The 17,956-nt window shown below is 35.6% G+C and overlaps 1 protein-coding gene across 3 annotated transcripts in view; it reads right to left on the bottom strand.

Annotated features, from left to right (window-relative positions):
• GALNT13 (polypeptide N-acetylgalactosaminyltransferase 13) overlaps window positions 1–17,956 on the bottom strand; it is a 491,331-nt gene that overhangs the window by 406,576 nt on the left and 66,799 nt on the right. For all 3 annotated transcript variants that reach the window (XM_024579888.4, XM_024579889.4, XM_045187456.3), the window contains exon 3: window positions 16,007–16,255. In XM_024579888.4, coding sequence (XP_024435656.1) covers window positions 16,007–16,148 — 142 coding nt within the window. In that variant the 5' untranslated portion in view covers window positions 16,149–16,255. The remainder of the gene's footprint in view (window positions 1–16,006; window positions 16,256–17,956) is intronic.

The raw sequence follows: 17,956 nt of genomic DNA, 5'->3' as shown, positions 1-17,956 counted from the left end.
GAGAAATGACATTATCTAAAATGAGGTTTTTTAAAAAAAATTAGTTTTCCTGATCTGTAGAGAATAGGTTATAGGTGGGCAAAAGTAGAAGTGGGGAGACAAGGGTATTGGTGAGAAGCCTGAATTCTGAATATATTTTAAAGAAATAATAAATAGGATCTGCTCAGATGGAATATGTGAGAAAGAGAACAGGTAAGAATGACTAAAATTTTTGGCTTCAAAACTGGAGTGCAGGTGTTGCTAAAAACTGAGGTAGAGAAGACTACAGGTAGGGAAGATTTGAGTGGAATAGTAAAAGTTGTTTTGAACACAGTGAGTTTGAGATGCCTCTTAGACTTCAAAAGAATATGTCAAGTGAACCTAGGTCATAAATGTCTAAACAATAGGGAAAAGGTGTGAGGTGAACATATAAATTTGGGAGTTGTAAAATTATAAGGTGGCATATAAAGCAATGAGATCAGATTGGATGAGATCACCAAAAGAGTGAGCATAGATAAAGAACAGATAAATCTTATTCCTTTCCTGGGCAACCTGAACATTAAAAGTTGAAAAGAGAGCCTGCCAAGGAGACTGAGAAGGAGCAGTCAGTCAGTGGGGTAGAAAATCAGGACAGCGCGAGAGCCTCTAAGACAAGTGACAAAAGTATCACAAAGAGATCTGAATGATGAACTATTTCAGAGGTTATTCATAGTCAAGTAAGATAAAAGTGGAAAACTGGCCACTGGATTTAGCAAGATGCAGGCTGTAAGTGGTCTTCATAAACATGTTTTTGGTGCAGTCATGGTGGAAACTAACTGGAGTAGTTTGTACGTAAGAGAGATAATTCAAAACAATGAGTACATAAAATGCTGTCGAGATAATTCCCTCTTAACTTCTCCACACAGATGTCTGAAGACGAAGTGGTGCTTTGAGTGTAGGTCTCGGCATATAGCAGATGATAAGCGGTAGCTCTAACGATGGTGATGTTGATAATGATGCACACAAACCTTCTAATTCTACCAGCATGCGGACTTCCTCAAGAACAAATTCTCACCTCCAGAAATCTGTCCTTTAAAATCCAGTCCATAGCTCGTTTGATAAACAATGAGTAGAATTACATATGCCCCACATAAGTATATTAATAATTAAATGATTACAACTCACATATTAGAAAAGGAGAGAAAACACTACATGAAAGTAAATAATGTGTAAAGTTATGAGTGGGGAATTAATAGAGTTTTAATTTTTTATCCTCCCTTTTAAGAGCCAGAGGGAGACATTTAAACAAATGATGATGTATTAGAATAATGTATAGCCAGTGAAACTGTTTTAAGAAATATTTCATGATGAAGGAAAATGTCTAAAATATAAATTCAGGGAAATAAAGCAGAATATAAAATGAAATAATGTAGGATCACTATTAGAAATATAAAAAATAAATTAAAATGTAATTATAATAAATTATATGTGATTGGCTTGCAGTCTTTTTTATATCCTTTCTCATATTTTTTACATTGACATGATATTTATTAAATAAAGATTGTGTCATGGGACATTGAAAGAAGGATTAATCTTCCAAAGAAGGAACCACATATTATATTGAAGTAATTTTTAACAGTAACAATATTTTAAAAGTGTTTTTGCCTGAAGAAATAAGGTATTGTTTTTAGAACTTGTTCAGTCTTGAACAAGTTTTCTCCCTATTGCAGCCCAAAGTTTTATATTTACTTTACTTTACCTATGGAGCTGCCTTGCACCACTAAGTGTATCATAGTACAGAAAGAGAATTTTACCACCACCTAGATCTGGTATCTGCTTCGTATTTTCTACGTTGTCTAGTATCTCACATCCTTTAAACCAACCTTCCACCTACCTTCACATTTCAAAAATCTGGACATAAGGCCAACATATCTTTCTGCTCAGTATTTAATGGTAAATTTTAAGTACAAATGCAATAAAATGTAAAAGCTGTAAAAAATAAAAGGAGAGAGAATGTGTGATCAGAAAGTGCTCCAGTTAGCAAACATATTTTAATTCAATTACAAAATATTACGGTGAATAAGTATTCTCATTTACTAATGATAAGATGTGAAGATTAACATGCTTTTCAGGAAGTCATTAGAAATATTGATCAAGAGAATATTAAAACCATGAATGCCTTTTAAAAAGAAATCAAGTAACCAAGAATCTACCTGAAGAATATAATCAGCAACCTTCTCAAAGATAATGTCATTAAAATGTTTATAACATTTAGTGGTAAAAAAAATTAGAAGCAATCTACATAAAAACTAATGAAAAGTAGTTAATTATGGAAATTATAGTACATATATATGATAATATTATGTAGCCTTTAAAACCAAGTTTTGGAAGGATATCTCATGCAGGACAAAAAAGCTCATGGTATATTGACTGAAAAATTAAAATATTACACTTTATTTTAGTATGATGTCAATTTGTAGGTGAAATTCCAGGTTATTTTCCTCCTTTATTTTTATTTATATTTTAAACTTTTCTAAAATAAATATTATTAATTTTATTATAAAAATAAATAGCATTTTTCTTTTAATTGAACTTATTGGGCTGACACTGGTTAATAAAATTATACAGGTTTCAGATGCACAATTCCATAACACATCATCTGTACACTGTATGTATTGTGTGCTCACCACCCCAATATTTTTTTCAAATATAAAAAAATCATATTTTTATTTTCCATTAGGTCAAAATGTCTAAAGAAGATGGGGTTAGTAATATTTGGATACTTTTCATCAATTTTACATCAATTATATGTAATATGCAACAAGTTCTAGATAATACACTCAAATTTTTATAACTAAAACATTCATATAAGCAATAGAAAAATGTATAGGTACATACTAAGAAATATTACATGAAAATATTCTTATTTCTAAATCCTATGCCTTTTTTATTCACAGGAAATAAATATTTCTGGACAGCTGGGGTTTTATTTTGAAAAAATAATAAACATGACTCTCCTTATAACATATACAAAAATCTTAAAATCTTAAAAACTAAAACCAAACACCTAAAAGAAAAAAAAATTCTTCATGTCTTTGACAGAGGCAAAATGTCTTAAATAGGACACCAAAATAACAATAAAGGGGAAAAATGATACTTCATCGAAATTAAAAACTTCTGCTCTTTGAAACATACCATTCTTAAAAATGTAAAGAGCAAGCCACAAATAAACCAATTACAAAATAGGCATAAAAATGATATACAATATGTTTATAAAAGAAGGCTGGGCAAAAAAAAATAAGATGCTTAATATCAGTAATTACCAAGACATGGAAATTAAAACCACAATGAGACATTACAAACTCACTAAAATGGCTAAAACTGGAAATACTGCCTATGAAGTGTTGGCCAGGATGTGAAGTAACTAGAGCGCTCCTGCTTTGCTGATGGGAATACCAAATAGCTTAACAAGTTGGGAAACAGACTGGCAGTATCTTACAAAATTAAAATACACTCAGCATATGACTCAGCACTATGACTCCTTGGTATTTACCCAAGATTTGTGAAAGCACATATCCACACAAAAACTGATGTAAAAATGGAGCCGCTTTATTCATATCACCCACGGAAAGAATCCAAATGTCCATCAACAGGTGAATGGATAAACAATTTGTAATGTACACATAAAATAGAATATTTTTCAGCAATAAAACCACTTATACACTCAACACCATGGATTAGTCTTAAACCTCTTAGGGTGAGCAAAAGTAGCTGGACATACAAGAGTTCATAGTGTGCATTTCCATTCACCAGTTTTTCAACCATAGGCAAAACTAACCAATAGTCACAAAAACCAGATCAGTGGTTGTCCGGGGCCAGACTGGAGAAACTGACTGGACAGTGGTATGAGGGAGCATTTTAGGGGGCTCATCACCGTGGGGTTGAACCTGGGATTCATTTGTCAAAACTCATCAAACTTTACCCTTAAATTGGAGCATTCTATTATACCTCAATAAACTGTACTTTAAGATAATAATTCTTAACAAGCTATTATCCTCAATCATTCTGCAAGCTACATTTACATAGAGCCTTACTTATTGACTCTGGGCCCTGTTCTATGATGACATCACCTTATTCTTAGTAATTTTCCTTGATGATTTTTCATCTTTAAAACTTTCCAATATTACTTTCTCATATTCATTTTCCATCACCTCCAATTCCCTTTGTCCTACAGATTAAATATACCACATGCCTACATCCTTTTCAAAATTCCTCAATCTAACTTTCATAGATGTTCCTCTCTGTCCTCTGTATGTTGATTCATTCTACCTCTCCCGCATGATACGCCTACTCCATCAAGAGCTCTATTCAATGACAGATAGCACTACCACACGTCAACATACCATGATCTCATATGCCTCTGCATCACACAGGCAGTACATAAAATGCAACACGAGGCAGATTCTGGAGAAAAGATAGTCCCTTGGCCAGAAACTTGCCAGTTTGGGCTGATGATAAAATTACATGGAGTAATAAAGGATAAAAGAAAAAACCTGGACTATGCATATAAACACCAACCCCAACAACAAAAACTTTGCCATGATAATTGAGTTATTTCAAGTTTCCTACTCATCAATCTAAACTGAATACTCTATAATCATGAAAACATTTGAAAAATGCAAAGCTGATCATGCATTCATCCTTCATTCGTTCAACAATTATTAACTGGGCACCCAATATGAGGCAGAGACCGTTACAGGTGTTAAGGACAAAAGTGGGCAAAAACTGGTAAAAATTCAACCCTAGCTAGCTGTCTCTGCCGCAACATAGCCCTTTAGTGACAATGATTTCCAGGGCTTAGAGATCAAATTTGTCAATCTCCACTTCATAAGTAAACTATTTGGTAAATAGTTTTATGCCCAACTCTCTACTCAAATCAACTCCAGTCTTTATGGAACCAAAAATTAAACTTTGCCTTCAAAACACAGATGTGACCTTACTGAAATGTTTTCCCCATGTTTCATATATTCTCTCTCTGACAATTCATTCATATAATTCTGAATTCCTTCCTCCCTTTCTGAACATGAAAACAGGAACACGTCTTCTTTATCTTTCTAGCCTCAGTTCTGACACAAAGCAAGCACTCAAATGTTCGTGCATGAAGTATCTCAGCTTATTTTACAATAATTACTTTTTAAAACAAGTTTACTTGCCCCTACTAATTAATTTGCCAAGTGACTCATTTTAAATGATTTAATATTCCATTTCATTACCATCTGATTCAAGTGGTTCTAATTACTGGATAAAACTTTCCTGTCTGAGCCTTTACTTAAACAAAGCTACAATGCCTTTGTGCTATGGTCTTGCCTGTATGTTAAACAGCATCGCATTCTCCTACTTCAGCTAAGGTCAACAGATCCTTCCTTTTCCAGAAACCTTCAAGGGCTCCCCATTTCCTAGAGAACAAAGTTAAAAACTCCTTTCCCCGGCACTCAAAATCCTTTAAAAACTGTCTTTCTCCTAACTTTTAAACCCAAAATCTAGAATTCCCCTTCATTTATCCTGCTCCAACCAACCAACTCACTGAACTCACAAACTTATTTTGGGAAAGACTATAGCTTTCCTTCTGATATCTACTCCCTCCCAATTTTTGTATGACTACATAATTCATATACTTAAATTTCTCTCACATTAGTTTATTTAGTATCTCTCTTATAGCAGCTACCACTAGACTATATGATTCTTGAAGACATATATTCTATTTGATTAAATTCTGTATATTTCATAGTACCTACCCCGATACTTTCATTGAATTTTTTAAAAATTATGTCGTGTTCTTAAAAAAAATAGTGCATATACTATTCACAAATTTTAGCTATTCCTTCTAAGACTTCACAGGCTTGGCCCCAAAGGAAACTACTGAGAAAATTTACAGCCTAAATTAACTAGACTACTGCAGAGTCTCAATAAATGCAAAATTGCTAAAGTCTGAAAAAAGGGATGGTGAGCCTACAGAATACTTTTCTTCCAAGTAATAATAAGATATGTTTTTATACAAGGTCAGTGGCCTGTTCTTTCTTTGTCCTCCAAAAATATCCCTGTTTGTATAAATATTTTACAAATAATATATCAATATTCTGATTACTCTGCCCAAAGGGTCTAGGCACACCTGAGTCAGGGACACACATAACATAGTGGTTCAAAATCTGGGCTCAAAAGTGTGACCAAAAAGGCTGTGAGCCCTTTGTCCCCTCTCACCACTTTTGTGACCTTGAGAAACTTAATTAACTTCTAGGTCTCAGTTTTATATGCAAATGAGGACACTAATAGTACCTACCCTCCATGCCACTTTGAAAATTAATGGAAATTATGTATATGAAGCACACAGCACAGTAAACTTAGTAATTTTTCAATACTACAATATGTTTTTATTTCTGACATTGATACATCTGTGTGGAACAGCAGAAAGATCAGAGTGAATTATGAATAAAATTATGAAAGAACAAAGCAAATATCAAGGGTTAAAGTTTTATAAGGCCTATTAATATTTGAACACTATTTATAAACTTTATTAAAAATTATCTGAGAAATTCCTGCCCTTAATCCAAGCTGACTGTGTCTGTATGCCCACTTTTTATAGGTCTGTAAATATTATCATTTGAAACTCCCAGCGGTCCTCATAATTTATTCAGGGCAATTCCAATACTGACAATGCATTTTAATCAATCATACTCTTCTACCTGCCTCCAAAAGGTGAAACCATATATTTAAAAAGAAAAAAATTGGTGTTAGTTTTAACACCCTAATTAATCAGTTTCCAGTTTCCTGTCATACCTATATACTGGAATTTTCACCTGAGTCACCAAAAATCAATCAAACAAAATCAACAAACATTTACTGCTTAATAAATGAGTATGATGCTAGGTATTAATGTTATGAGGAAATTATTTAGAAAGAAACAAAAGAAAGGGCTGATAAATAGCCCACTGTCAAAAATCCAAGAGAGCAAGGCTACCTATTTCCCTAGATTTGTAAGAGCAGACTAGTCAGTGTCCCAGGCAGGACCATGGGAAACATGCAGGCGTCAAACTGAGGTAACCAGTCAACAGTTCCCTCATTTTCTCGATCTCCCCCTCTTCAGAGCAGCCATGGCAGAATCTTGGGGAATACAAGTGGGTAAGAGTAACTTTATAGAAATTTTAAATGCTAGATAAGTTAATACGGTTTTATAAAAGATATGAACCCTAGGAATTATTTTCTTGGCTGAAGTTGCTACCTATTAACCAGGGAGATCTGTCTCTGAGAGTGAAGACAAAATAGTCAGTACAAGTTTTCAGAGTATGTACTCCATATAGGTATCTGAATGAAAGCATGGAACTTAAATTCCAGTGCAAAGTTGCACTTAATCAATGACCAAATCCTTTGCTGACCTTACACTCCTACAGTATAAACACCAAATCCTATTCTATTGGCTGTTAAAATTCTGGCACGTCCCCTTAACCTCACTGTGAAGTAACAGAAGATAGCTATGTTGGTCTGTAATCAGTTTCCTAGCACAGAGCAGCTATAATCCTTGTGATTTCCCAAGAGAGCCCTCAGGAGCATCTTTCATTCTGATATTTGTCTTTGATCTTGGATCCTGACACAGAGCTCCTAAATCCCTTGGAATTCCGGTGTACAGGAATGTCTTTTGTTAGAATGAGACAACTCTTACTTGGATTCCTGGGGTTGATCACCAGAAAGACCAAGCCATGATTAGAAGCTTTGAACTTTCAGCCTCACCCCGCAAGCTCCAGGAAGGGATTGGAGAGGGATTGGAGATTGATCACATCCAGCTGTTGAAGCCTCCATAAAAATCCCCAAAGTACAGGGTTCAGAGAGAGTCTGAGTTGGTGAATGTACCTACATACCAAGACGGCGGCACACCCACCTCCAGGGAAACAGAAGCTCCTGCACTTAGGACCCTTCTGGACCTCATCCTACATATTGCTTCATTTGCCTGTTCATTTAGATTCTTACTATATTTTTATAATAAACTGGTAAACATAAAAAAGTGTCCCCATGAGTTCTGTGAGATATTCTGGCAAGCCCAAAGAACAGGACATTGAAGCCATGATTTATAAGAGGTTGGTCAGAAGTGCAGGTGACAACCTGGTACTTGCAATTGGTGACTGAAGTGAAGGCCATCTTCTGGGACTGAGCCTTTAACTTGTAGGATCTGATGCTAACTCCAGGTGGATGGTGTCAGAATTTAGGACACCCAGCTGATGTCTCAGAGAATTGCTTAGTGTGGGAAAAGCCCACATGTCTGGACTTAGAAGTTTTTTTGTGTATGAGTAAAGAAGAAACAGGACATTGTTTTCCCAAACTCACTCTGCCTCAGTTTCCTCATGTGTAAAAGAAGACGAATGCATACTTCACAGAGTTTTAGAAGGGGGGAAGGATTAACTAAGTTAACATTTGTAACCTATTAGATAAGTGAATAACATAATCATTGTTAAAATTATTGGCTAATACACTTATCTTTGTTTACATATAAGCAGCAATTTCTTATTTCCCTTATTTTTTGAATGACATTTTAATTTCACTTCTTAAGTATGTATAATACACTTAAGATTCAGGATCAGGTAAAGAAAGGGAGTTTCCTTCCCTTCTTAAACATGGTAACTTTACGTCCCATTTGCACCTAGTGACGATGAGAAGGCCCTTCCGCAGCTCCCAGCTCCGTAAGCAGACCCCTCCCCGTCATGTCACCTCCACATCACCAGTGCCCATATCAGATTACACGTTACCTATGGATGGGCCGAAAGCTCATACCAACTTAAATGGCTCGCTCTCCACAGTTTCATTTTATTTTCTTTAATAATTTATTTTATTTTTTATTGTTTCATTAAAAAAATAGCTACAAACATATAATCCATCATTTGGAGACTAGCATAAGTTTTTTTTTAAACCATGATTCATATTCATTACATTTTGCACAGGGTAACTGAGTCCCAGAGAGGTTCACTTCTTACCTGAGGACACAGACCCTTAGTGAGGAAGCCAGGAGTAGGACTTGATATTGCACAGTGACCACGCAACCAGTGCTTGCAGCTCTCGAGTCTCTAAGATCGAAACATGTCTACGTGCTCCCACAAAATCTTTAAAATAAGCATTTTTATAGCAGCATTCAATAATTAATGTATAAAGTGATAATGCTAACTCAGCAACAAAGATTCAATTATATTCTATATACTTCATTTAATAAAGAATAATATAATTCATTTTAGAAAGAAAAGTCCATAAAAGTTGATGATTTTTAAGTTTGATATTTAGAGTGTAATAACATACCCAACTTCCTATGAAACGGTTCCATTCAGCTGCTTAACAGGTGTCTCAAACTCAACATGTCTGAAATAAACTCAGTGTCTACACTCAAATCATCTCCTTCTATATCTCTTCTCTTTCAAGAAATTGAATCAAATAATGTCCTATAAGAAACTCAAGATTTGTCCTTGACATTTTCATCTCCTACAACCATCAGAGCCAGTCAAGCATCTAGCTCTCTTGCTCCCACATCTCCAATACCTCTTCATTTTACACACTTCGTTCACACCTCACTGCCACTCTGCTCTGAGCAGGCATCGCTTCCGGAACAGAATTCATGGAATGCTGCACAGCTTCCTACTCAGCCTCCTGAAGAGACTGGCTCTTCTCCAATCCTTTCTCCTCACTAACTCCATAGTGGTCTTTCCATAACACAGAAGTGATCATATCTGCTCTTTTAAACCCATTCAGTGGCTTCCCAACTTTTAAGGCCATTCAGTGGCTCTTATTCATTCACGTAGTCATCTATATGATGTAATAAGCACACCAAATCCACATCCAAAACAACTCTAGAACCCTGGTAATGACCCACATTCAGGTAAGATGTTCACCCCCATCCCATGGTCCTTCTCTCTCCACAAAAAGGGCCAACTAAATCCCACATTCATAATTAGCCTCGCTTGCTTTCTATAAATTTTGTTGCATCTAGATATATCCTTAAACTGTATGTCTGCATTTTAATTGATTTTAGCTTTTCAAACTGTATCATGCTATATATCATCTTTCAGACACAAAACTTTTACACTTACTATTGTATCATCAAGATTCTATCATATCAGTGCAAGTAATTGCAGTTCATTCGTTTTGACTACTACATACTAATCCCTCATATTGATACACCGCTATTCACTCATCAGCTTTTCCATTGATGGGCGTATGGCTTATTCTCACCTTTTATTTTTATGAACAGTAGTACTTTGAAATATGTGTGTATGTGGAAGATATTTTCTGGAGTATTTGACTATGAGTAATGGGTCATACACAAATGTTCAGATTTTAAAGATAATGCCAAACTGCTATCTGAAATTATTATAAAATATGGAGATGTGTCATTTCTAATAATTAGTATTATCAGCCTTTTTCATTTTTGTCAACTGAATAGATATAACTATGTAATTGTAGCCTTGGTCTGTATTTCCCTGCTCAAAACTGATGTTCAATATTTCTTCATAAGTTTTTCTGCTATATGTGTTCCCTTTCTTAAGAAGTATCTATTCATGTCTGTTGCCCATATTTTTTCCTATGGGCTGTTTTGGCTTATCTCATTAACAGCAAGTGTTCTTTATATATACTTGACAATCATCTCTCAGATGCATGTTCTTTGAACATAAACAATTGTAACTTCTCTTTCCACTTTAGTTTATTTTTGAATAAACCAACGTTCTCATTTTTTCTGTCTTGACATTAATACATCCAAAGTTTATCTTGGTTTCTGACACGAAGTACACATCTGATTTCATCTGTTTTCCACATGGATTACTATGTTATTTTCAGCTCCACTTACTGAACAGCCCTTCTTTCCCCCATTGACAGGCAGTGCGTCCTCTGTCATATACCAAACGGTCCAAACATATGGGAGTCTACTCTTAGGGTCCCTATTTTGCTCCATGGGGCATTTTCCTATACTTTGTGTCCCTCTGTACCAGTCCTGCTGTTTAATCACTCTATTTTTATAAGACCACTATAGTTTTCTCCTCAAGAAGTATCCTGGGTATTTGGTATATTATCATTTCATAAACTAATTATTTCCTTCTTTAATGTCTTACACCTCTGCTTAAATGCCACCCCCTCTGTGAAATTGTATCCAATACCCTAGATCTATTTTCTTCTACTCAGAGCATCCCTCTTCCTCATCCCATTACACAATCTACCCTTTATGCTTATCATCATTTCTAAATTACATTTTTGAGAGATAGAGATAAATGTTGACTTTGTTGTTGACTATATGCTCCAATACAGTAGAGACCTCACTTCTCTTTCATCTTCAGGTTTTACCACATAGTAGCTACTTAACAAATGATTTTTAAAAGAGTTACTTTGTCCTTTGGGGCCTCATCCAGAATAACTGCTTCTTCTTGTCCCCTACTGTGGACCCTATTCACCCTAGACAGCAAAGCCTGCTGAAGCCTCCTCATGCAGACCATTCAATCACCATCTCAATATGTAGCAGATACTGATAAAAAAAAAAAAAAAGTTACCATGAGCCAATACTCTACTGAGGGGCCTGGGAACATCATCTCATTTAATTCTCAAGGCAACCCCGTCAAGCAAAATTTATTGCCACTAAGGTTCTCATTTTAGTGAGAACACTAAGATTTTATTAAGAAATTTGTCAAAAGTCACATAACAGGTTCAGCGGGAAGGAGGGAAGAGCCAGGGTGCACAACAGAGCCTGGGCCTTTAACCTGGTGGTACTCTTCTTACAGCACTCGTGAACTCAGATGACATTATTATGCTTTTGCTTAGGATCTGTTTTTCCTTTGCCCATTGCTGAGCTATGTTCTTTTTTTTCTCTTTAAATTAAGATTTAATTGATACATAACATTGTGTAAGTTTGTTATACAACATATTTACTTCATAAGCACTTAAATAATTGATGATGTGATGAATAAATAAACATTTCTAAAAAATTAATTCAGAGTATATGCTAATATTGGGTACTTGAACACAGTTTAAAATTTAAAATTTAGAACTATAAGGGATCTTAGAAACCACCATGCCCAAATTCTTTGTTTTAATATTAGAGACACTTAGGTCCCAAAAGATTAACTTTTTTAAAAAAAATCAGAAGGCCTTCTTTTGGCATATTTAGAACATAAAAATTTCAGTTAAGTAAACTTTGAGCAGCAGCATCTGCCTGTAAATAAAATATATTATAACTATATGACACAAATTCCCAAATGAAGTAACATTATGAAATAATAAATAAAAATAGAAAGTATAGAGTTCTAGCCAAGATGGAGGTGTTGATAGATACACTTCGCTTCCTCACACAACCAAAATAAGGATTACAACAAATTGAAAAACAAAAACAACCAGAACAGCAAGAAAATCAAACAGTATGAAAGTCCAACAACCAAGGATTCAAAGAAGAAACACTCATCCATACTGACAGGAGGGGCAGAGATGGGAAGCTGGAGCTATGAGGACACGTGTCAAGGTGTTGGCTGGTGGACCTGGACTGGCCAAGGCCGTGGCTGGTGGAGAGGGATACCCCACCTTTGTGTGCAGATAAGCTGGAGGAACAACTGGGGAGTGAGACAGAGCATGCAACCAAGGGTTCCAGCACTGGAAACTAAGGCCTCAAAACCTCTGGCTGTAAAAACCTGTGGAGGTTTGGACAGCAGGAAAAACTTCCCGTCTCACAGGAGAGTCCACTGGAGGAGCCCACAGGGTCCTAGAAAGTACACAAACCCACCCAGCTGGGAATCAGTGCCTGAAAGGGCACAATCCACTTATAGGAAGCAGGGGCAATGACTGAAATCTGACAGAGAGCCAACCAAGTGGCACTGTTCCCTCTGTGACCCCTCCCCCACATACAGTGCCACAAGGCAGTGAAGTGGGTTGCCCTGCCCTAGCGATACTTTAGACTTTGCCCCTTACTATGTAATAGGTGTGCCAAGACAAATAAATATGACCCAAATGAAAGAACAAGATGAAAACTCCAGAAAAATAACTAAGCAACCAGGAGATAGACAACCTATCTGATGCAAAGTTCAAAACATTGCTAATCAGGATGCTCACAGAAATGATTGAGTATGGTCACAAAATAAAGGAAGAAGTGAAGGCTATGCAAAATGAAATACAGAAAAATATACAGGGAACAAACAACAAAGGGAAGGAAACTGGGACTCAAATCAATGATTTGGGACAAAAGGATGAAATAAACATCCAACTAGAGCAGAATGAAGAAACAAGAATTCAAAAAAGTGAGAAGAGGCTGAGGAACCTCTGGGAGAACTTTAAATGTTCCAACACCCAAATCATAGGGGTGCCAGAAGGATAAGAGGAAGAGCAAGAAATTGAAAACTTATGGGAAAAAATAATGAAGGAAAACCCCAATGTGGCAAAGGAACTAGACATGCAAGTCCAGGAAGCTCAGAGAGCCCCAAACAAGTTGAACCCAAGGAGAAACACAACAATTCACATCATCATTAAGTTACTCAAGATCAAAGATAAGGAGAGAATCTTAAAAGCAGCAAGAGGAAAGGAGAGAGTTACCTACAAAGGAGTGCCCATAAGACTACATCTGACTTCTCAAGAGAAACCTTATAGGCAAGAAGGGGCTGGAAGAAAGTCAGTCATGAAAGGCAAGGACTTACATCCAAGATTACTCTGTCCAGCAAAGCTATCATTTAGAATGGAAGGGCAGATAAAGTGCTTCCCAGATAAGGTCAACTTAAAGGAGTTCACCATCACCAAGCCCTTATTATATGAAATGTTAAAGGGATTTATCTAAGAAAAAGAAGATAAAAAATATGAACAGTAAAATGACAACAAACTCACAACTATCAACAACTATACCTAAAAATCAAAACAAACTAAACACACAACTAGAACAGGAACAGAATCACAGAAATGGAGATCACATGGAGGGAGGGAGAATGGGGAAAAAAAGGTAAGGGAATAAGGAACAAAATTTGTAGGCACAAAATAGACAGGAGTGGTTAAGAATAGTATAGGAAATGGAGAAGCCAAAGAACTTACATGTATGACTGATGGACCTGAACTATGGGGGTGGGAATGCTAGAGGGAGGGGGGGTGCGGGTTGGAGGGGAGAAAGGGGAGAAAAAAATGGGACAACTGTAATAGCATAATCAATAAAATATACTTTAAAAAATAAAAAAATGTGTGATACTATAAATAAAGTGTAATTAAAACCCTAAAGTCTATTTTACATTTATTCAAGATAACATAATGTATAACTAAAAAAGTCTTAAAAATAAAGAGAATATGGCTTCATTTTACAATTTAAGTACAAGGACAAATTACTGTTTTTGTCTTGCATCATCACATTTCACTGTTTGAGATTTAATTTGAGCATTAAGGACTTAAATCAGCAAAACAGTACTTTTTTGATACTTTTAGAAAAGAATGTCATAATTTTGCTGAATGAGATTATAACACTTTTGTGACCAATCTAGATGCCTCCATTCAACAAATGATAAAGTGATTGTTCCAAACTGATGTAATCCATCAAAAATACATTTCTACTTTCAGCCAAGCAGTAACTCAACTGCTTCTAACAAAGAAGCAGAGAAGGCTGATTTATTCTGGGATTTTTAACCATAGACCAGCAAATCAATCTCCATGTTCATTTATCAAAAACTGATATACTCATAATGGTCTCCTCTTTGAATAGCTCTAGTATAAAGGTACAAAAGATGCACATAAACTACTTAAATGGGCCTAGGCCTAGTCACTACCGAAGTACTTTTTCTCAACCTTTGAAGTGGTCAAAAATTACAATGAGAAAGTTAGATTCATTTTGAAAAGAGGAAGGTAGCGAGAATTTCTCCAGCTGAGCAAGAACATTATCACAAGCTAAAGCAAACTCATGATGTCCTAAATACATTTTTAATAAAAATTAATCTTTGGAGAGGCTCTTTCCTCTTTCCTAAACCTCATAAAATTAGATAGCATCAATGAGATTCTCTTTATTAGCATATTTTGATTAATAAATAATTTCAAAAATATCTACAATACTAAAAAGAGATTATGTTTATTAAATAAATGCAAATCTCAAGTCCAGAATATATATTCACTCTTCCTAAAGGTACAAACATTTCAAATAGGACTCAAAGTTTACTTTTTGCAGTATTTATGAAGAAAGCTTTTTCTAAGCAAAGAATTTCAAGGGGAAAAATGCTTAATTCAATGAGAATAAAACTAATCTGAAGCACTGTTAAATACTTTAGAAGCACTCATTTACTGGGAATATTTCAAAAATATCTTTGTAGATCTAGAAATCAGCAAAGAGCACAGAGAAAATTATTTGAAACAATTGCAGGAAATGAATATCTGTGACTTCACTTAATAAATCACTATGTTTCTTTGGAATTCACTCTTTACTAGTCATTGAAACTGGTCCCAGAAGAGGTAAATATTGAGTTAAAGTGACCTTATGATATATTTGAAATTATCTTTTGCCCTTAATACAGGGCAACAACCTGATGGCTCACCAGTTGGATTTGGCCACCAACATGTGTTTTGTCTGAAAAAGTGTTTATTTGTTTGCTTATATTTGGAAGTCTTTAGAGGTGCCATGGATTCCATTTTGCTACAGTCCCCACCATCTCGCTTTAGTTGGTTTTCTTCTTTCTGTTAATATACTTGGTCTCTAAGGGATTTTGCTTCTGGAAGTCTATAGTTAAAATTCTGTACAATTTGAATGTTCATTGAATTAGTTTTTCCATACAGTCACAGAACATAGGAATTATTAGAATTGGAACATACCTTTGAGGTGAGGTTACTCTTCTCATTTCTTCTAACAAGATACTGAGGCCAAGAAAAGTAGAGTAGCTTTACCATAGTTAAATGCACATTAATAGTTCTGCCAAAATGTTTTTTCTAACTCAATAAGCTTAAACAACCCCAATTCTGAAGTTCCATGTTTTGTCATGAGTCATCACCATTCTCTCGTCTCTATAAATGTAACATTTGCTTCACAAGCACTTACCCCTGAGAGCAGGTAGCAGGGATCTCTCCTTCTTGTCATCACATTTGTTGCATTCACTGAAGTACAGGAGTAAGAAGACATCAACCAGAACCCACATCAGTGAAGTGGCTAGAACCACCTTGCAGTAAACAAACCTCCTCATGTCTTTCCTTGATTTCTAGTTAAAAAATAGACCGAAGACTGATGCTACTACTGTGATAAATCCAAGCCACAGGGGTGAACTCCACGATGAAAGCAAAATACATCCCACTGTATTAAAAAAAAAAAAAAAGAAAAAGAGAAAGAAAAGAAAGAAAAAAATTAAGAAAAGGAAAGAAAAGAGAAAAGAAAATTTTTTTACCATATAGTTTGTTTTGCATAAAGGAGATATAACATGAAATATATGAATTACTTAATGTTCCCATATATATCAGCACTTGTCCTTCAAATTCAGAATTAAAAGTCCAAATGAATAAAAGTTGTACGTAAGCCGGGTGGCTAAAATTTGAACAGTTAATCCTAGTAGTATATGCTACTACTCTGCTGGGCCCTTAGCAACTATTCAACTTCTTAAAGTTGTATTGTCTCCTCCTTAAATTCCCATCATAACATTCTGTAGAGCACCAGGTTGTACAATGATGCAGTCTGAATTTACCCTGCTTCACCTCTTTCAAGGAGTCAGTGAGGTTGAAATAGACATCCTCCTGGGACACAATATATCATAATGGCTAACAGTTGGCCTTTATACACAGAGGGTCTTGGGTCTATTTACTTCATAGTTGGGGGAGCCTAAGTTTTTTTTTCCTTTATAAAATGAGAATAATAATGCAAAACCTAAAGATTTGCTATGAGGAGTAGGTACGATTACACTTGTAAACCATCTTGCAGAAGACAATGTTATTAACATATAGAAGAAAAACATTCTTAAATTCTCAAAAAGGACAGTCACATGAAATAAGTTAACAGTTTTTAAGCCTTAAAACCCCATCTGGTCTGCACAGAAAGTTTATCTACAGACGATGTTTATTTTAGAATAAACAGCATATATTCAAAAAATATTATTACAGGAGAAACAACATATTACTGTAGAGTGACTTAGAATAGCCATCCATCCTGTTGCAAAGGGTAGGAGCTCCTTCTTTCTCTCTGCTGCATAGAATTCCATTGTGTAAATGTACCACAGTTTTTTGATCTATTCATTTGCTGATGGGCACTTAGGTTGCTTCCAGCACTTGGCTATTATAAATTGTGCTGCTATGAACATTGGGGTGTATAGGTTCTTTTGAATTGGTGTTTCAGGATTCTTAGGATATAATCTGAGAAGTGGAATTGCCAGGTCAAAGGGCAGTTCCATTTTTACTTTTCTGAGGAAATTCCATACTGTTTTCCACAGTGGTTGCACCAGTCTGCATTCCCACCAACAGTGCACTAGGGTTCCCTTTTCTCCAAAACCTCTCCAACACTTGTTGCCTGTTGCTTTGTTTATGATGGCCATTTTCAATGGTGTGAGGTGGTATCTCACTGTGGTTTTAATTTGCATCTCTCTGATGGCTAGTGATACTGAGCATCTTTTCATATGTCTCTGGACCCTCTGTATGTCCTCCTTGGACAAGTGTCCAAGTCCTTTGCCCATTTTTTAATTGGATTGCTTGTCTTCTTAGAGTGGAGTCATGTGAGTTCTTTATATATTTTGGAGATCAAACCCTTGTCTGAGGTATCATTGGCAAATATGTTTTCCCATACTAGAAAGAATTATGCTAAGCGAAGTAGGCCAGGTGGTAAAAGACAAATACCACATGATCTCACCTTTAACAGGAACCTAATCAACAAAACAAACAAACAAGCAAAATATAACCAAAGACACTGAAACTGAGAATAGGCTGACAGTGACCAGAAGGGAGAGGGGAGGAAATTTCAGGGGAAAAGAGTGAAGGGTTTGTAGGAACAATTATAAAGGATACATGGACAATA

The sequence above is a fragment of the Desmodus rotundus genome, chromosome 2 (assembly GCF_022682495.2).
Source record: "Desmodus rotundus isolate HL8 chromosome 2, HLdesRot8A.1, whole genome shotgun sequence".
Lineage (NCBI taxonomy): Eukaryota > Metazoa > Chordata > Mammalia > Chiroptera > Phyllostomidae > Desmodus > Desmodus rotundus.
The sequence above is the reverse complement of the archived record's forward strand: the minus strand, read 5'-3'. Positions and strand labels throughout refer to the sequence as shown.